The following is a 15,965-nucleotide window of genomic DNA, read 5'->3' as shown; positions in this document are numbered from 1 at the left end:
TTGAGTTTAATGAAGTGCAACGAGAACTGCAAGCAATTGAAATGCACTTGGCATTTTGTTGGGGTGGTGGGGGCTGGATGTTTGCAATCTTCACCTGAAGATGCAGTGTTTTCTTTATTTTTCTTTTCTTTTTTTTTTTTGTTGCATCATCATCAAGGGCCGTTGAACATGCCACACGCATCGCCAAAATAAAAGTAAAGACAAGGGTGGTGCACCCTTTTCATTTTCTTTGCGGGCTGAGTGCAAAAACAATCTGTTCCCAGTCTGTTAAGAGTGCTGTTAAGTTATCCTCTGCTGACGTCGCTGTCTCTGCCGGCGCCTGCGCCTGTCCTGCGAATTTCCCTTCGGATTTCCCGTTCGGTTTTTCCTGTTGTCGGCTTGTTCTAAAGATTTTTAGATCCCGTTTTGTGACGTGACCCACCAACTGGGTCTCGGGTTTTTTTAAACTCGTCGCATTCAGCGATTTGCAGCGCGTTCGAGCAGTTGCACAGGGCATATGCGCAGTGTGCGTATGCGAGTTATTATGGTGGCATAGTGTACGATGTCAAAAAGACGAAATCCAGTCGAAAATTTGCATTAAGCTAGGTATAAGTTAGGACGACGACGACTTTTGAGCTACAAAATGCACTTGACAAGGAGACTTCTGCAACTTGGCTTCCTTTGGGTCAACTTCCTCATTACTGCGGCGTTTCTGATGATAATTTTTGGCCACCATAAAGGGGATTTCTATCTGCAGGTAGTTGGGGCCAGCCAACTAGCGGGATACCATGGTTTCTGGGTTTCTGGGTTCTGTGCATCAGGAATGGGCGCCTAAACAAGTTGAAGGAGGAATCTGCGGAAGAGAAGGACAAGTTAGTTGCTTTTCACCAAGTTCCCGGAATGACTGACTCACCAGTCAAAGTTAAACTTGGTAATTGTCTAGTGCTTGAATGGTTATGGAACTTTCGAGTTCCTGGAATTTCGGTAGGAGTATCAGATTTCCAGGCTGGCAAGTTTCCTTAATGAGCAGGAGATCATCATGGGCATCATGGGCATCCATATTAATTGGGGTATAATAAGTAAGCCAAATGTGAAAATCTTCGATTACCAACCTGCAAACGATAAGGTATCGTATTAATGTTGGCTTAATAGAGAACAGAGCAACTAAAAATAGAAACCAATTTGTTTGTCCAAGATGGTAATTTGAGGAACACAAAATCATTATATTAGCAGTAATTATTGCGACTATTCCTTTATTTATTTATACATGTCTATAAAATCCTTTGGCCAAGCTTACTATTTTATTTATATAAACTAAAATCATATTCATTAATATGGTATTAATAGTATTAGCTGCAAATTGTTTGTTGTGCTTAAATCGACTAAAATAAAATGCGACTAATGAAAAACAAATAACCGAAAAAGCTAAAGGAGCTGAATAATATAAATGCGCGTGCAAATAAATTATAATTATAATAAGTAATAAATAAGAGCAAATATAGCAAGTGGCGATGAGACTCCGCGCAGTGGTTTCACACGCAATTAACATATTCTCTCTGTTGCATTTAAATTGCTGCATATGGATTACGCGGTGGTTGTTGATCCCACCCACTGAAGGCCCCCGAAGGCCGCCCAGCAGCCAAACCATCCGCCACCAGTGCCACCCCTTTCCGCCTTCTTTTACTCCTTCGTTGGGTCCTTTTTAATTACTTGTTTTTGTTGTTGCTGCTGTTGTTGTTTGTGTTGCAGCGCGTTTTTTATTCAATTACTTGTACAAATTGCAAACAGACAAAAAATAAAATGGCAAGCAAAAAAAAAAATGAGCAAGTAATCGGCGACGATGGGGCATCAGGTGCGCGGATAAATGTTGCAATTTGTATGATAGCCCCCGACCTCTGACCCTCCCAGCGCCACCCCAACCGATCCACAACTCCAGGCGTCACTTTGCAGTCGCATTAAACAATTAACAAGTGTAATTGATAAACAATTAGCGGCATTATGAGCAAGCCGCAATGCGAAAAAAGTTTCAACTCACATATGCAATCGTATAAACAAAGGAAAGTCAACCCGAAAACCAAGGAAGCAACATCGCAGCAAACTATACTCTGCAAAGAAATAAAAATATTTTATTATAGAATTTTACAAAGAATCTTGGAGAATGTAAAGTATATTTTATTCAAAATATAATCAAAGAATAACTCAATAACTATAACAAGGACATCTAAATAAAAAATACATATTAAACTAATTTATTTTTATCATAGTTTGTATTGTTAAAAATCCCCATAGTGAGGGTAAAAATAAATATATGGTACATATATATGCTTGATAAGCGAAGATAATTTGTTTATAGAACCAGCCAATTCTCAGAAAACGCTAATGACCAGCCCAAACAACATGAAAAAAAACTATTTGATATATTGACATTATTCTTGGACACCGTGTCGGTATGCTAAGATATATATATTAATATAAATATTTTAGTTGTATGTCCCTTACAAAAAGAGGCGATTAAGGCACCGAGCCATCGATCAAGTTTAACAATAAAAACTTAAAAACCAAACCTTGAAATATAAGTTCTTTATAAGAACAGGTGTTTAACAAGATAGTAACAAATTGAATTAGAACAACAAATAAATACTATATCTTAGAAAGAACAGGAAAAGGAAAATAAATAAGCAGCTTACAAGAAACCAAAATATTATTATTAAAAATAATTATATATATATAAGAATTAAGACTTCCTTCATATTTTAACCATTTATAAGAAATCAATGGACTTAATAACATACATTGTAGGGTGCCTCGAAAAAACCCCCGAAAACTAAAGAATTGCTTGAAAAAATTTCAATGTATAATGACAATTTATAGACTTTTATCTAGCGACCAGCCCAAAAACCAGTCGGATCGTGTACGCCTCTCTTAATAGGGTAGAGGGAGTGGAGGGGGCGGTAGTTCCAGGGTCTTGAGAGACGCTAAGTGCCGTCTATATAAGCAAACGCCCAGCGATGATCTCTATTTAGTTGTCGTGTCGAGGGAAATCAATTCAGACGAAAATGCGAGCTTCCACGTTGTTATTTGGCCTGCTGTTAGTGGCCAGTTGCTCTTCGATATTAGCAAGGCCGCAGGACAGCAGCACCACTCCTAGTACCACAACAACCACAACAACTACCACAACTCCAAAGCCCGAGGAGTCGTCTACAACCACAACTACAACGGAAAAGCCAAAATCGGAGTCTACAACGGCCAGTACAACCACCACCAGCACCACCCCCAGTACTACGACTAGTAGCACCACCCCCAGCACTACTACTACCAGCACCACCCCCAGCACTACAACTCCTAGCACCACTCCCAGCACCACCACCACCACCACGACTACTACGACTACGCCTAAACCGGATGATGAGGCCTCCAAGCTGTTAGAACAATGTGCCCAATTGAGCCACCGGAAAAAGCGCGGTGGTTCATCCTCTTCCGAAGAAGACGACAGTGGTGAGAAGAAGTCGGCGAAGAAAGAACGTAAGCAGTTGAAAAAGCTTTGCAAGCAGTTAAAGAAGCAGCAGGAACGCAAGCAGGAGAAGGAACAAAAATCGGCAGTATCTGAATTAGCCGAAGCCCTGAGGAACTACAACCAGAAGCAGAAGAACTAATTAGCCAGTTCCCCTATATTTAAAATAATTTTTTTTTGTTTCATAGTGAACTTTATTTTATTTATAAATAATAATTCTATTAAAAAGGTTATTCTACTTAAAAAACAGAAATTTACTGGACAGTAATTTCTGTAATTTAATTTATGTAAATCGGAAAACAATGAACTTGTTTCTTTCTTTGGAGGTATTGAAATATAAAGAACATGTTTTTGGTTAAAAACAGGAGATGGTTATTAAAGAATTATATTGGAGCAACATTTAAACGATTGCTAAATAAATCGAATTTGTCCAAATCAAAGGTATAATATTATTTATATCTTTTGCTTTCAAAGTATTGCCCTAGATTTTAATTTAATTTTAATTTAAAACGAAAAACCTGCAGCTTTCTGAGCAAAATCGAATGAAACTACCCAGTTTGTTTGACTTTTCATTTTTTTCCCTATTCAAAGCCAACAAACCAAGGAAATATAGTAGAAAGTACAAACAAATTTGATTTGTAATCGATTTTAGCTCTATTTGTTTGTACATTAGCACTGCATACGTCAACAAAATCATTCAAAACGTGGACAACTTTGTGATTCACAATTTGTGGAAAGAGAAAGTTTCTTTTTATGCTGGCAGTAACATAATGTAGTTTTTTTTTTGTGTATTTTTTTTGGTTTAATTTGCTGATCAAGCCGTTTTATTATATTTTCTATCCATGCTATGTACACAATCCACGCTTAGGTCCCAACCTAGGCAAACAAGTATACGATTTATTATTATTTGTTAAACATTTCCGCTTAGCTTAACCAGAAATAAAGTCAGAAATAACAGCAAACCCGTTTTGTCGATGATCGACAACTATACGCAGTTACACAAATTTTTACAAAGGCAATTCGTATTAAAAAAAAATTATATTAACAAAAAAAATACAACAAATTTCCATGCCAAGAAATTAAATAAAAAATTATTTGGACTTGCGTAGATCTACGACAAAACACGTTTCATATTTTTGTTTGTGTTTCTGTGTTCTTCTGGATACTTGAACCTCCCTTGCTTTTGGTCAACTGGACAGTTGTGGCTTGAGGTCAATTTGAAAATTCGAGCTGTTGGCCAAGAAAGCAATTTGCATAATCAACATATGAGAAAATCAAGCGCAAAGAGACGAGAATTTTTAGACAGCAGCGAAAATCGAAGAAGAAATATGAATGCTAATTAGTTTGAGCCATTGAACTCTGGCCGATGGGGAGGGGATTTCGGGAAGCGTTGGTTCGACTCTAGTTCACTGTAAATTATGCTATATGAAATATACTCTTGTTGCTCAAACACATCATTTCAAAATGGAATTGCTACTATTTTACTATTCTATTTGGGTAATGAACTTATAAAATAATAATAACCAAATATGTTTCCTATTTGTCAAGGCAGAAACTTAATGAAAAGTACTGATAATGGTATTTTTATACTTTTATCATATTTTCATATTGTTTTTACAGTGTACGCCCTGACTAAATAGGTCGCCCCTGGCCCATTCTCCGGCTGACACGCTTTGAACCCGCAGACTTAATTATGCAAAAATCTCAAGCGAAAGAGGCCCAGAAGAAAGATTCTGGTCGAAATGCCGTTAGCCAGCTCGCTAGTTAATATAACCCGGGATCGCAAGTTGGAAAGCGATTCAGTCGATCGAGAAGCGAACAAGAGCCAAGATAATATGATGTGCGGCAAAGGATTCGGGATGATCCTGGTTCTTTTTTGGGCCACGGCCCTTTCCAGCGACCTCTCGCTGGTGAGCGGTAAATTTTTTTGATATCGTTTTCCTGCCACCTAAAGATTAAACCAAAAAATGTGTCTCCTGCTTTTTTTTTCCGTGATGCCAAAGGTCAAACGGTGTCACCGCTGACGAGCTCCACGAGTGCCCCGCCTAAAATGGAGGTCAAGCCCACGAAGCCAATGATCGTGAATGCTCCGCCAAAGAAAATGCATGAAAAAATGCCGGAGGCCAAAGTGAATGGCAGCAAGCCACTACAGGTCACGGGATTTATCACCAAATCCGGCAACATCTATGAGATCGAAGACAAACGTGGCTCCATTGGCTCTATCGAGGGTCGTCAGGCTGACCAGATTGTCTGCAATTATGGCAATGTGGTGATCTACAGCGATGTACCCTGCGATCAGGTCAAGAATGTGCGAGTCGGTGAGGTGAAGCCATTAAAGGAAGACCCCGTCGAGGTCACCACCGAGAAGAATACGGCGGCAGCCGAGGGCGAGCAGCAGGATCAGGAGCAAGATCAACAGCAGCAAGACTTGGCTGAGAATCAGGATCAAGAGCAGGATCAGTCTGAGCAGCCCAATCATCCTAGAGGTCAGGCCCAGAACAATCGCCGTCGTCGGCGTCGGCCGCAGCAGCAGCAACAAAGGTTGCAGCAACAGCAACGCCGTCGCCGCCGCCAGCAGCAACAAAAGTTGCAGCAACGACGCCGCAATGGCAATGGCAGCAACAGTTTGCGACGTCGTCGCAACCGCAATAACATCAACAACGGCAACAGGAACCGCCAGCAGCAGAGACGCCGCAGTCCCAACAACAACAGAAGACGCCTGAGCAACAACGGCAACCAGCAACATCGCCGCCAGCAACAACAACAGCAACGCCGTCGCCGTCCAAGCAACAACATTAATAGGCAGCAGCAGCAGCGACGTCGCCTTCGCGAAGGCAATAACTGAATGGGTTAGAGAAGGGCTGATAGAATGGGTTAAGCAACCTATGACCCCGACCCATGACCTACAACCTACGACCTCTGAACTCCAAACTCCCACGAAATAAAGCAACAACAAACGAAAGCAACAAACAAACGAAAGCCCCAAATGGAAAATTCTCTTTGAGTTGGTCTTTTAGGTCCTGGGGAATCAACACGGGGCAGTAATTAAAACAAGTGCAGTCCACAGCGTGAAAGAGCTGGTTGCAGACGGGCAGCTTAAGTGAGAGAAAAACTTTAAATTTATTAGACTCAATATAGATAGTTCCAATGAACTCAATCTTCTATAACTAATTTCTAGGATGGATTACGTTACAAAAGTTTTAACCCGATTCAACGACTAATATATTAGTATTTGATTTATTTATTTAAATTTATTTAAATTTTTAGAAATATGGCATCGACTGTTGGAAAAGTAATTTTTGGCCAGTTATCCCATTGAAACGGTAATATTATGCCCATAACTATGCCAATAATGGTCCCAATGTGCAATGTAATACCTCGTAGGGCTCGTTATTTGATTGTTATGATTCCCAATTGGTTTGCATTGCAAAAAGCCATTGTTTTAGCCGTAAGTCTTGTTTTGACAAAATTACAGCTAAGACACGGCAACAAAACCGGAATCTCTTCTGTAAAAAATAGGTTTTTTGACTTTTTAGCCATTAAATCCACACTCTCCCCAACAAAAACAGAGCAACACTGTTAAAAGTAGGTATAGGGGCTTAAAGCGTTGGTTGTTAGCTGCATAAAACAGCCTCTGTTTTAGCCGTGCTACTTGATTTGACAAAGTTACAGCTAAGAAACGGCAACAAAGCCGGTTTTCTGCTATCAAAAGACGTATACTTGATTTTGAGCGCAAAAAAATCAGTTTTTTAGCCATAGCACAGCCAAAAATGGTCCAAATACAGAATGTAATACCTCGTAGGGCTCGTAATTTGATTGTTATGATTCCCAATTGGTTTGCATTCAAATCTGGGAAACTTCATTTTTGGCCCATTTTTGAAAATTTTGATGATGGTACCCCTTATCAAAAATGCAAAATTTAGCCGAAAATGAATTTCTCAAAATCGCTAAACGAGTGATAGGGGTGGTTAGTTTCGGTCGTAAGCAGCACAAAACTGTCGTTCTTATGGTTGTACGGCTTGTTTTGGCCGAGCTAGAGCTAAACACCCGAAAATAGTATTGCAAATTTCTGTTAAAATTTGGTTTCTTGATTTTTTAGCCATTAAATCAGAGCTCGCAGCAAAAAACCAGAGCAATTATGATAAAAGCAAGTATAGGGGTTTAAAGTTTTGGTTGTTAACTGCATAAAACAGTCACTGTTTTAGCCGTAAGTCTTGTTTTGACAAAGTTACAGCTAAGACACAGCAACAAAACCGGAATCTCTTCTGTAAAAAATAGGTTTTTTGACTTTTTAGCCATTAAATCCACACTCTCCCCAACAAAAACAGAGCAACACTGTTAAAAGTAGGTATAGGGGCTTAAAGTGTTGGTTGTTAACTGCATAAAACAGTCACTGTTTTAGCCGTAAGTCTTGTTTTGACAAAGTTACAGCTAAGACACGGCAACAAAACCGGAATCTCTTCTGTAAAAAAAATAGGTTTTTTGACTTTTTAGCCATTAAATCCACACTCTCCCCAACAAAAACAGAGCAACACTGTTAAAAGTAGGTATAGGGGCTTAAAGTGTTGGTTGTTAACTGCATAAAACAGTCACTGTTTTAGCCGTAAGTCTTGTTTTGACAAAGTTACAGCTAAGACACGGCAACAAAACCGGAATCTCTTCTGTAAAAAATAGGTTTTTTGACTTTTTAGCCATTAAATCCACACTCTCCCCAACAAAAACAGAGCAACACTGTTAAAAGTAGGTATAGGGGCTTAAAGTGTTGGTTGTTAGCTGCATAAAACAGCCACTGTTTTAGCCGTGCTACTTGATTTGACAAAGTTACAGCTAAGAAACGGCAACAAAGCCGGTTTTCTGCTATCAAAAGACGTATACTTGATTTTGAGCGCAAAAAAAAACAGTTTTTTAGCCATAGCACAGCCAAAAATGGTCCAAATACAGAATGTAATACCTCGTAGGGCTCGTAATTTGCTTGTTATGATTCCCAATTGGTTTGCATTCAAATCTGGGAAACTTCATTTTTGGCCCATTTTTGAAAATTTTGATGATGGTACCCCTTATCAAAAATGCAAAATTTAGCCGAAAATGAATTTCTCAAAATCGCTAAACGAGTGATAGGGGTGGTTAGTTTCGGTCGTAAGCAGCACAAAACTGTCGTTCTTATGGTTGTACGGCTTGTTTTGGCCGAGCTAGAGCTAAACACCCGAAAATAGTATTGCAAATTTCTGTTAAAAATTGGTTTCTTGATTTTTAGCCATTAAATCAGAGCTCGCAGCAAAAAACCAGAGCAATTATGATAAAAGCAAGTATAGGGGTTTAAAGTTTTGGTTGTTAACTGCATAAAACAGTCACTGTTTTAGCCGTAAGTCTTGTTTTGACAAAGTTACAGCTAAGACACGGCAACAAAACCGGAATCTCTTCTGTAAAAAATAGGTTTTTTGACTTTTTAGCCATTAAATCCACACTCTCCCCAACAAAAACAGAGCAACACTGTTAAAAGTAGGTATAGGGGCTTAAAGTGTTGGTTGTTAGCTGCATAAAACAGCCACTGTTTTAGCCGTGCTACTTGATTTGACAAAGTTACAGCTAAGAAACGGCAACAAAGCCGGTTTTCTGCTATCAAAAGACGTATACTTGATTTTGAGCGCAAAAAAATCAGTTTTTTAGCCATAGCACAGCCAAAAATGGTCCAAATACAGAATGTAATACCTCGTAGGGCTCGTAATTTGATTGTTATGATTCCCAATTGGTTTGCATTCAAATCTGGGAAACTAAATTTTTGGCCCATTTTTGAAAATTTTGATGATGGTACCCCTTATCAAAAATGCAAAATTTAGCCGAAAATGAACTTCTCAAAATCGCTAAACGAGTGATAGGGGTGGTTAGTTTCGGTCGTAAGCAGCACAAAACTGTCGTTCTTATGGTTGTACGGCTTGTTTTGGCCGAGCTAGAGCTAAACACCCGAAAATAGTGTTGCAAATTTCTGTTAAAATTTGGTTTCTTGATTTTTTAGCCATTAAATCAGAGCTCGCAGCAAAAAACCAGAGCAATTATGATAAAAGCAAGTATAGGGGTTTAAAGTTTTGGTTGTTAACTGCATAAAACAGTCACTGTTTTAGCCGTAAGTCTTGTTTTGACAAAGTTACAGCTAAGACACGGCAACAAAACCGGAATCTCTTCTGTAAAAAATAGGTTTTTTGACTTTTTAGCCATTAAATCCACACTCTCCCCAACAAAAACAGAGCAACACTGTTAAAAGTAGGTATAGGGGCTTAAAGTGTTGGTTGTTAACTGCATAAAACAGTCACTGTTTTAGCCGTAAGTCTTGTTTTGACAAAGTTACAGCTAAGACACGGCAACAAAACCGGAATCTCTTCTGTAAAAAATAGGTTTTTTGACTTTTTAGACATTAAATCCACACTCTCCCCAACAAAAACAGAGCAACACTGTTAAAAGTAGGTATAGGGGCTTAAAGTGTTGGTTGTTAACTGCATAAAACAGTCACTGTTTTAGCCGTAAGTCTTGTTTTGACAAAGTTACAGCTAAGACACGGCAACAAAACCGGAATTTTTTCCGTAAAAAATAGGTTTTTTGACTTTTTAGCCATTAAATCCACACTCTCCCCAACAAAAAACAGAGCAACACTGTTAAAAGTAGGTATAGGGGCTTAAAGTGTTGGTTGTTAGCTGCATAAAACAGCCACTGTTTTAGCCGTGCTACTTGATTTGACAAAGTTACAGCTAAGAAACGGCAACAAAGCCGGTTTTCTGCTATCAAAAGACGTATACTTGATTTTGAGCGCAAAAAAAAACAGTTTTTTAGCCATAGCACAGCCAAAAATGGTCCAAATACAGAATGTAATACCTCGTAGGGCTCGTAATTTGATTGTTATGATTCCCAATTGGTTTGCATTCAAATCTGGGAAACTTCATTTTTGGCCCATTTTTGAAAATTTTGATGATGGTACCCCTTATCAAAAATGCAAAATTTAGCCGAAAATGAATTTCTCAAAATCGCTAAACGAGTGATAGGGGTGGTTAGTTTCGGTCGTAAGCAGCACAAAACTGTCGTTCTTATGGTTGTACGGCTTGTTTTGGCCGAGCTAGAGCTAAACACCCGAAAATAGTATTGCAAATTTCTGTTAAAATTTGGTTTCTTGATTTTTTAGCCATTAAATCAGAGCTCGCAGCAAAAAACCAGAGCAATTATGATAAAAGCAAGTATAGGGGTTTAAAGTTTTGGTTGTTAACTGCATAAAACAGTCACTGTTTTAGCCGTAAGTCTTGTTTTGACAAAGTTACAGCTAAGACACGGCAACAAAACCGGAATCTCTTCTGTAAAAATAGGTTTTTTGACTTTTTAGCCATTAAATCCACACTCTCCCCAACAAAAACAGAGCAACACTGTTAAAAGTAGGTATAGGGGCTTAAAGTGTTGGTTGTTAACTACATAAAAAACAGTCACTGTTTTAGCCGTAAGTCTTGTTTTGACAAAGTTACAGCTAAGACACAGCAACAAAACCGGAATCTCTTCTGTAAAAAAAAAGGTTTTTTGACTTTTTAGCCATTAAATCCACACTCTCCCCAACAAAAACAGAGCAACACTGTTAAAAGTAGGTATAGGGGCTTAAAGTGTTGGTTGTTAACTGCATAAAACAGTCACTGTTTTAGCCGTAAGTCTTGTTTTGACAAAGTTACAGCTAAGACACGGCAACAAAACCGGAATCTCTTCTGTAAAAAATAGGTTTTTTGACTTTTTAGCCATTAAATCCACACTCTCCCCAACAAAAACAGAGCAACACTGTTAAAAGTAGGTATAGGGTCTTAAAGTGTTGGTTGTTAACTGCATAAAACAGTCACTGTTTTAGCCGTAAGTCTTGTTTTGACAAAGTTACAGCTAAGACACAGCAACAAAACCGGAATCTCTTCTGTGAAAAATAGGTTTTTTGACTTTTTAGCCATTAAATCCACACTCTCCCCAACAAAAACAGAGCAACACTGTTAAAAGTAGGTATAGGGGCTTAAAGTGTTGGTTGTTAGCTGCATAAAACAGCCACTGTTTTAGCCGTGCTACTTGATTTGACAAAGTTACAGCTAAGAAACGGCAACAAAGCCGGTTTTCTGCTATCAAAAGACGTATACTTGATTTTGAGCGCAAAAAAAAACAGTTTTTTAGCCATAGCACAGCCAAAAATGGTCCAAATACAGAATGTAATACCTCGTAGGGCTCGTAATTTGATTGTTATGATTCCCAATTGGTTTGCATTCAAATCTGGGAAACTTCATTTTTGGCCCATTTTTGAAAATTTTGATGATGGTACCCCTTATCAAAAATGCAAAATTTAGCCGAAAATGAATTTCTCAAAATCGCTAAACGAGTGATAGGGGTGGTTAGTTTCGGTCGTAAGCAGCACGAAACAGTCGTTCTTTTGGCTGTGCGTCTTGTTTTGGCCGAGCTAGAGCTAAACACCCGAAAATAGTATTGCAAATTTCTGTTAAAATTTGGTTTCTTGATTTTTTAGCCATTAAATCAGAGCTCGCAGCAAAAAACCAGAGCAATTATGATAAAAGCAAGTATAGGGGTTTAAAGTTTTGGTTGTTAACTGCATAAAACAGTCACTGTTTTAGCCGTAAGTCTTGTTTTGACAAAGTTACAGCTAAGACACAGCAACAAAACCGGAATCTCTTCTGTAAAAAATAGGTTTTTTGACTTTTTAGCCATTAAATCCACACTCTCCCCAACAAAAACAGAGCAACACTGTTAAAAGTAGGTATAGGGGCTTAAAGTGTTGGTTGTTAACTGCATAAAACAGTCACTGTTTTAGCCGTAAGTCTTGTTTTGACAAAGTTACAGCTAAGACACGGCAACAAAACCGGAATTTTTTCCGTAAAAAATAGGTTTTTTGACTTTTTAGCCATTAAATCCACACTCTCCCCAACAAAAACAGAGCAACACTGTTAAAAGTAGGTATAGGGGCTTAAAGTGTTGGTTGTTAGCTGCATAAAACAGCCACTGTTTTAGCCGTGCTACTTGATTTGACAAAGTTACAGCTAAGAAACGGCAACAAAGCCGGTTTTTTTCTAATCAAAAGACGTCATTACTTGATTTTGAGCGCAAAAAAAAACAGTTTTTTAGCCATAGCACAGCCAAAAATGGTCCAAATACAGAATGTAATACCTCGTAGGGCTCGTAATTTGCTTGTTATGATTCCCAATTGGTTTGCATTCAAATCTGGGAAACTTCATTTTTGGCCCATTTTTGAAAATTTTGATGATGGTACCCCTTATCAAAAATGCAAAAATTTAGCCGAAAATGAATTTCTCAAAATCGCTAAACGAGTGATAGGGGTGGTTAGTTTCGGTCGTAAGCAGCACAAAACAGTCGTTCTTATGGTTGTACGGCTTGTTTTGGCTGAGCTAGAGCTAAACACCCGAAAATAGTATTGCAAATTTCTGTTAAAATTTGGTTTCTTGATTTTTTAGCCATTAAATCAGAGCTCGCAGCAAAAAACCAGAGCAATTATGATAAAAGCAAGTATAGGGGTTTAAAGTTTTGGTTGTTAACTGCATAAAACAGTCACTGTTTTAGCCGTAAGTCTTGTTTTGACAAAGTTACAGCTAAGACACAGCAACAAAACCGGAATCTCTTCTGTGAAAAATAGGTTTTTTGACTTTTTAGCCATTAAATCCACACTCTCCCCAACAAAAACAGAGCAACACTGTTAAAAGTAGGTATAGGGGCTTAAAGTGTTGGTTGTTAGCTGCATAAAACAGCCACTGTTTTAGCCGTGCTACTTGATTTGACAAAGTTACAGCTAAGAAACGGCAACAAAGCCGGTTTTCTGCTATCAAAAGACGTATACTTGATTTTGAGCGCAAAAAAATCAGTTTTTTAGCCATAGCACAGCCAAAAATGGTCCAAATACAGAATGTAATACCTCGTAGGGCTCGTAATTTGATTGTTATGATTCCCAATTGGTTTGCATTCAAATCTGGGAAACTTCATTTTTGGCCCATTTTTGAAAATTTTGATGATGGTACCCCTTATCAAAAATGCAAAATTTAGCCGAAAATGAATTTCTCAAAATCGCTAAACGAGTGATAGGGGTGGTTAGTTTCGGTCGTAAGCAGCACAAAACAGTCGTTCTTATGGTTGTACGGCTTGTTTTGGCTGAGCTAGAGCTAAACACCCGAAAATAGTATTGCAAATTTCTGTTAAAATTTGGTTTCTTGATTTTTTAGCCATTAAATCAGAGCTCGCAGCAAAAAACCAGAGCAATTATGATAAAAGCAAGTATAGGGGTTTAAAGTTTTGGTTGTTAACTGCATAAAACAGTCACTGTTTTAGCCGTAAGTCTTGTTTTGACAAAGTTACAGCTAAGACACAGCAACAAAACCGGAATCTCTTCTGTGAAAAATAGGTTTTTTGACTTTTTAGCCATTAAATCCACACTCTCCCCAACAAAAACAGAGCAACACTGTTAAAAGTAGGTATAGGGGCTTAAAGTGTTGGTTGTTAACTGCATAAAACAGTCACTGTTTTAGCCGTAAGTCTTGTTTTGACAAAGTTACAGCTAAGACACGGCAACAAAACCGGAATTTTTCTGTAAAAAATAGGTTTTTGACTTTTTAGACATTAAATCCACACTCTCGCCAACAAAAACAGAGCAACACTGTTAAAAGTAGGTATAGGGGCTTAAAGTGTTGGTTGTTAACTGCATAAAACAGTCACTGTTTTAGCCGTAAGTCTTGTTTTGACACAGTTACAGCTAAGACACGGCAACAAAACCGGAATCTCTTCTGTAAAAAATAGGTTTTTGACTTTTTAGACATTAAATCCACACTCTCGCCAACAAAAACAGAGCAACACTGTTAAAAGTAGGTATAGGGTCTTAAAGTGTTGGTTGTTAACTGCATAAAACAGTCACTGTTTTAGCCGTAAGTCTTGTTTTGACAAAGTTACAGCTAAGACACAGCAACAAAACCGGAATCTCTTCTGTGAAAAATAGGTTTTTTGACTTTTTAGCCATTAAATCCACACTCTCCCCAACAAAAACAGAGCAACACTGTTAAAAGTAGGTATAGGGGCTTAAAGTGTTGGTTGTTAGCTGCATAAAACAGCCACTGTTTTAGCCGTGCTACTTGATTTGACAAAGTTACAGCTAAGAAACGGCAACAAAGCCGGTTTTCTGCTATCAAAAGACGTATACTTGATTTTGAGCGCAAAAAAAACAGTTTTTTAGCCATAGCACAGCCAAAAATGGTCCAAATACAGAATGTAATACCTCGTAGGGCTCGTAATTTGATTGTTATGATTCCCAATTGGTTTGCATTCAAATCTGGGAAACTTCATTTTTGGCCCATTTTTGAAAATTTTGATGATGGTACCCCTTATCAAAAATGCAAAATTTAGCCGAAAATGAATTTCTCAAAATCGCTAAACGAGTGATAGGGGTGGTTAGTTTCGGTCGTAAGCAGCACAAAACAGTCGTTCTTATGGTTGTACGGCTTGTTTTGGCCGAGCTAGAGCTAAACACCCGAAAATAGTATTGCAAATTTCTGTTAAAATTTGGTTTCTTGATTTTTTAGCCATTAAATCAGAGCTCGCAGCAAAAAACCAGAGCAATTATGATAAAAGCAAGTATAGGGGTTTAAAGTTTTGGTTGTTAACTGCATAAAACAGTCACTGTTTTAGCCGTAAGTCTTGTTTTGACAAAGTTACAGCTAAGACACGGCAACAAAACCGGAATCTCTTCTGTAAAAAATAGGTTTTTTGACTTTTTAGCCATTAAATCCACACTCTCCCCAACAAAAACAGAGCAACACTGTTAAAAGTAGGTATAGGGGCTTAAAGTGTTGGTTGTTAACTGCATAAAACAGTCACTGTTTTAGCCGTAAGTCTTGTTTTGACAAAGTTACAGCTAAGACACGGCAACAAAACCGGAATCTCTTCTGTAAAAAATAGGTTTTTTGACTTTTTAGCCATTAAATCCACACTCTCCCCAACAAAAACAGAGCAACACTGTTAAAAGTAGGTATAGGGGCTTAAAGTGTTGGTTGTTAACTGCATAAAACAGTCACTGTTTTTAGCCGTAAGTCTTGTTTTGACAAAGTTACAGCTAAGACACAGCAACAAAACCGGAATCTCTTCTGTAAAAAATAGGTTTTTTGACTTTTTAGCCATTAAATCCACACTCTCCCCAACAAAAACAGAGCAACACTGTTAAAAGTAGGTATAGGGGCTTAAAGTGTTGGTTGTTAGCTGCATAAAACAGCCACTGTTTTAGCCGTGCTACTTGATTTGACAAAGTTACAGCTAAGAAACGGCAACAAAGCCGGTTTTCTGCTATCAAAAGACGTATACTTGATTTTGAGCGCAAAAAAATCAGTTTTTTAGCCATAGCACAGCCAAAAATGGTCCAAATACAGAATGTAATACCTCGTAGGGCTCGTAATTTGATTGTTATGATTCCCAA

General features: G+C 38.2%; 3 protein-coding genes across 3 annotated transcripts in view; 2 read left to right on the top strand and 1 right to left on the bottom strand.

Moving 5' to 3' along the window:
* Positions 1-897: 897 nt before the first annotated feature.
* Positions 898-15,965, bottom strand: part of LOC108103336 — a 146,021-nt gene continuing 130,953 nt past the window's right edge. Inside the window, exons 5-6 of the mRNA XM_041818412.1 lie at positions 2,015-2,084; positions 898-1,091 (exon numbers count right to left, since the gene is read on the bottom strand). Coding sequence (XP_041674346.1) covers positions 902-1,091; positions 2,015-2,084 — 260 coding nt within the window. The 3' untranslated portion in view covers positions 898-901. The remainder of the gene's footprint in view (positions 1,092-2,014; positions 2,085-15,965) is intronic.
* LOC108118140 (salivary glue protein Sgs-3) lies at positions 3,006-3,895 on the top strand. The gene has a single exon (XM_017230699.2). It carries the CDS (start codon positions 3,036-3,038, stop codon positions 3,630-3,632), a length of 597 nt encoding a protein of 198 aa, XP_017086188.1. The 5' UTR covers positions 3,006-3,035; the 3' UTR covers positions 3,633-3,895.
* LOC108118145 (UPF0746 protein DDB_G0281095) lies at positions 5,298-6,485 on the top strand. Its single transcript, XM_017230703.2, has 2 exons — positions 5,298-5,407; positions 5,494-6,485. Exons 1-2 carry the CDS (start codon positions 5,326-5,328, stop codon positions 6,333-6,335), a joined length of 924 nt encoding a protein of 307 aa, XP_017086192.1. The 5' UTR covers positions 5,298-5,325; the 3' UTR covers positions 6,336-6,485.

This window comes from Drosophila eugracilis, unplaced genomic scaffold (genome assembly GCF_018153835.1).
Source record: "Drosophila eugracilis isolate 14026-0451.02 unplaced genomic scaffold, ASM1815383v1 contig_2161, whole genome shotgun sequence".
In the NCBI taxonomy this organism is placed as follows: domain Eukaryota; kingdom Metazoa; phylum Arthropoda; class Insecta; order Diptera; family Drosophilidae; genus Drosophila; species Drosophila eugracilis.
The sequence above is the reverse complement of the archived record's forward strand: the minus strand, read 5'-3'. Positions and strand labels throughout refer to the sequence as shown.